Source organism: Morus notabilis, unplaced genomic scaffold (assembly GCF_000414095.1).
Source record: "Morus notabilis unplaced genomic scaffold, ASM41409v2 Scaffold3971, whole genome shotgun sequence".
In the NCBI taxonomy this organism is placed as follows: domain Eukaryota; kingdom Viridiplantae; phylum Streptophyta; class Magnoliopsida; order Rosales; family Moraceae; genus Morus; species Morus notabilis.
In genome coordinates, this window is record NW_010360673.1 from 2,211 (window position 1) to 4,309 (window position 2,099).

General features: G+C 36.4%; 1 protein-coding gene across 1 annotated transcript in view; it reads right to left on the reverse strand.

Annotated features, from left to right (window-relative positions):
• LOC21384265 (putative UDP-rhamnose:rhamnosyltransferase 1) overlaps positions 1 to 640 on the reverse strand; it is a 1,525-nt gene extending 885 nt beyond the window's left edge. The window contains 2 exon segments of the mRNA XM_024164875.1: positions 1 to 2; positions 4 to 640. The exon segment at positions 1 to 2 is cut by the window's left edge and continues 885 nt beyond it. Of these exon segments, the coding sequence (XP_024020643.1) occupies positions 1 to 2; positions 4 to 569 (568 nt within the window). The 5' untranslated portion in view covers positions 570 to 640.
• Between the last annotated feature and the right edge of the window lie 1,459 nt (positions 641 to 2,099).

Here is a 2,099-nt window from a genome sequence, read left to right on the forward strand (position 1 = left end):
TCCATGCATTCCCAATGACCCTTGATCTCGAACAACTTATAAGCGACGTCGCTTTCGAAGCCGACCCATTCAGGGACGACGGTGAAGTTCTCCGGTCGCTGGCGGCTACCGCCGAGCAACTCAGAGGGCGGCCCGAAAAAGGCCAGCGAGGTGGCGGCGCTTATGGCGAAGTAGACCGAGTTGATGCCGAGTTGAGTCGCAGCTCGTGGAACCCAGTGGCAGAGGAAGTCATGGACGATCCATTTGATGTCGGTTGGTTCTTTGAGGAACTGAGTTAAAGAGGGAACGAGTTTGTCGTAGGCCTTTTTGAGAAAAGGGACTTTGTGAATCGGCAACTCGGTGGTTGACTCAGTGCCTTGTGGTAAGCCATCGACGTGAGGTAAAGGAAAGGAAACAAAGTCTATGAGAGGATGTTTTGGGAGACGTTGGAGATTTTTTGGGGTGGAAATGAAAGAGATTTTATGACCCTTTTGAGCTAGGAACTTGGAGAGCTCAAAGAATGGCTTAACATGGCCATAAGCTAGCCAAGGGAAGATTGCTATGTGAAGCCTATTATCTTTCTTCTCCATCTTTAGTTAGGTATGTTTAGATAGAGCATCTAGATCTCAAACCTCATAAAAGCAAAAGGTATACAAGAGCTTGTCATTTCATTGATGTATAGTTGCAGCAATAGTTTTTCTATTAATATATTATTCATGAATAATAAAATTTGCACAATACCACGTGAGAACTTGTGTTTCAAAACATTATCCAGTAAACTATTACGTTCTCTTTTTGTACGCTAATAATTAGAGACGTATCACGTTGTTGTGTTCTGATTATATTTTTTAATTTACAGTTAATTCGAACACGATTTATGACACAAATTTTTTTTTAAAATTGTAACACAAACACGACATAATTACTTTACGGGTTAACACAACACGACACAAAAATAACCCGCGATACGAAAATGATATGTTCGAAATTGACACGAAACTTATTTACTTTTCTCTAGATTTTTACATATTAGAAATAACTTAAAATTCTTAACACGCTAAAATATGATAACATCCATTAAGATTAAACAAATAATAGTATAAGATTTTGAGTATAATTATCATGACATCACAAGTTCATAATAAATTCTATAATATAAAATGAAAAATATATATATTTTTTAACGAAAATTTAAATTTATTTTTTTCTGTACGGCGTTTCTTCTAATATAAATTCATTTTTTAACTCAAATTTTCAACGTAAACTAGTGAAACAAACGGTTCTTCATTCAAAATGAACTCGTTGGTTGGTAGGTGATTGGTGTTATTACCCTGCCTGCAAAACTAAGCTCGATGTAACCAAAACTTTGTCCGGTGATGCTTCCCCATCTTGAGAGAGAGTTTCTCAGAGAAAAAAAAAAAAAAATTCATACTTCGGTCTGTTGATTCCAGCCTTATTGTTGAGCTGAATTATTAGGTAGTTGGCATTTGAAATGAAGATTGAATAGGTTGGGAGTTGCTTTTATCTTCTTCACATTTTTTGTTAGTGTCACATTTTTGGTTAGCGTTTTTTCCCTTTTTTTTTTTGTATGTTTTTCTGTAATGAACTGCAAGTTTTGGATCTTGAATGATGTTATGTCTTGTTGCAACCATCTCATCGAAAACGGGCGTCGTGCTATATGCGTAGAATGTTGAAGCTTAGTACAAAGGAGCTTAAGCTTCTCAATCAAGTAGTTAACTTTTCTGGACTGAAACCTATCTCGGCCACCCTTTTGTTGGACAAGGTAGTCTAGAATGCTGCAACTTCTTGATTCCTGACCTCGTCTTGATAGATTTCGGCCCGTTCAAACCATATTCATGATTTACCTTGTTAACGATGCTTATCTTTATTTTAGAGATATGATTGGTTATTTGGTTATTTCTTTTTATTAGTAAGGGTATATTAGTCTTTTACTCCTATATTTGGAGGACCCCCTCTTTGTTAGTTTATTTCAATGAATTAGGTTTTCTCTGCAATTGCAATTGAACTTTGGCATTACGACTCTCTTTTCTTTTCTTTTTCTATTTTGCATTGAGTATTTCTCACATGGTAGCAGAGAGCTACACGATTTTTGGGAATAA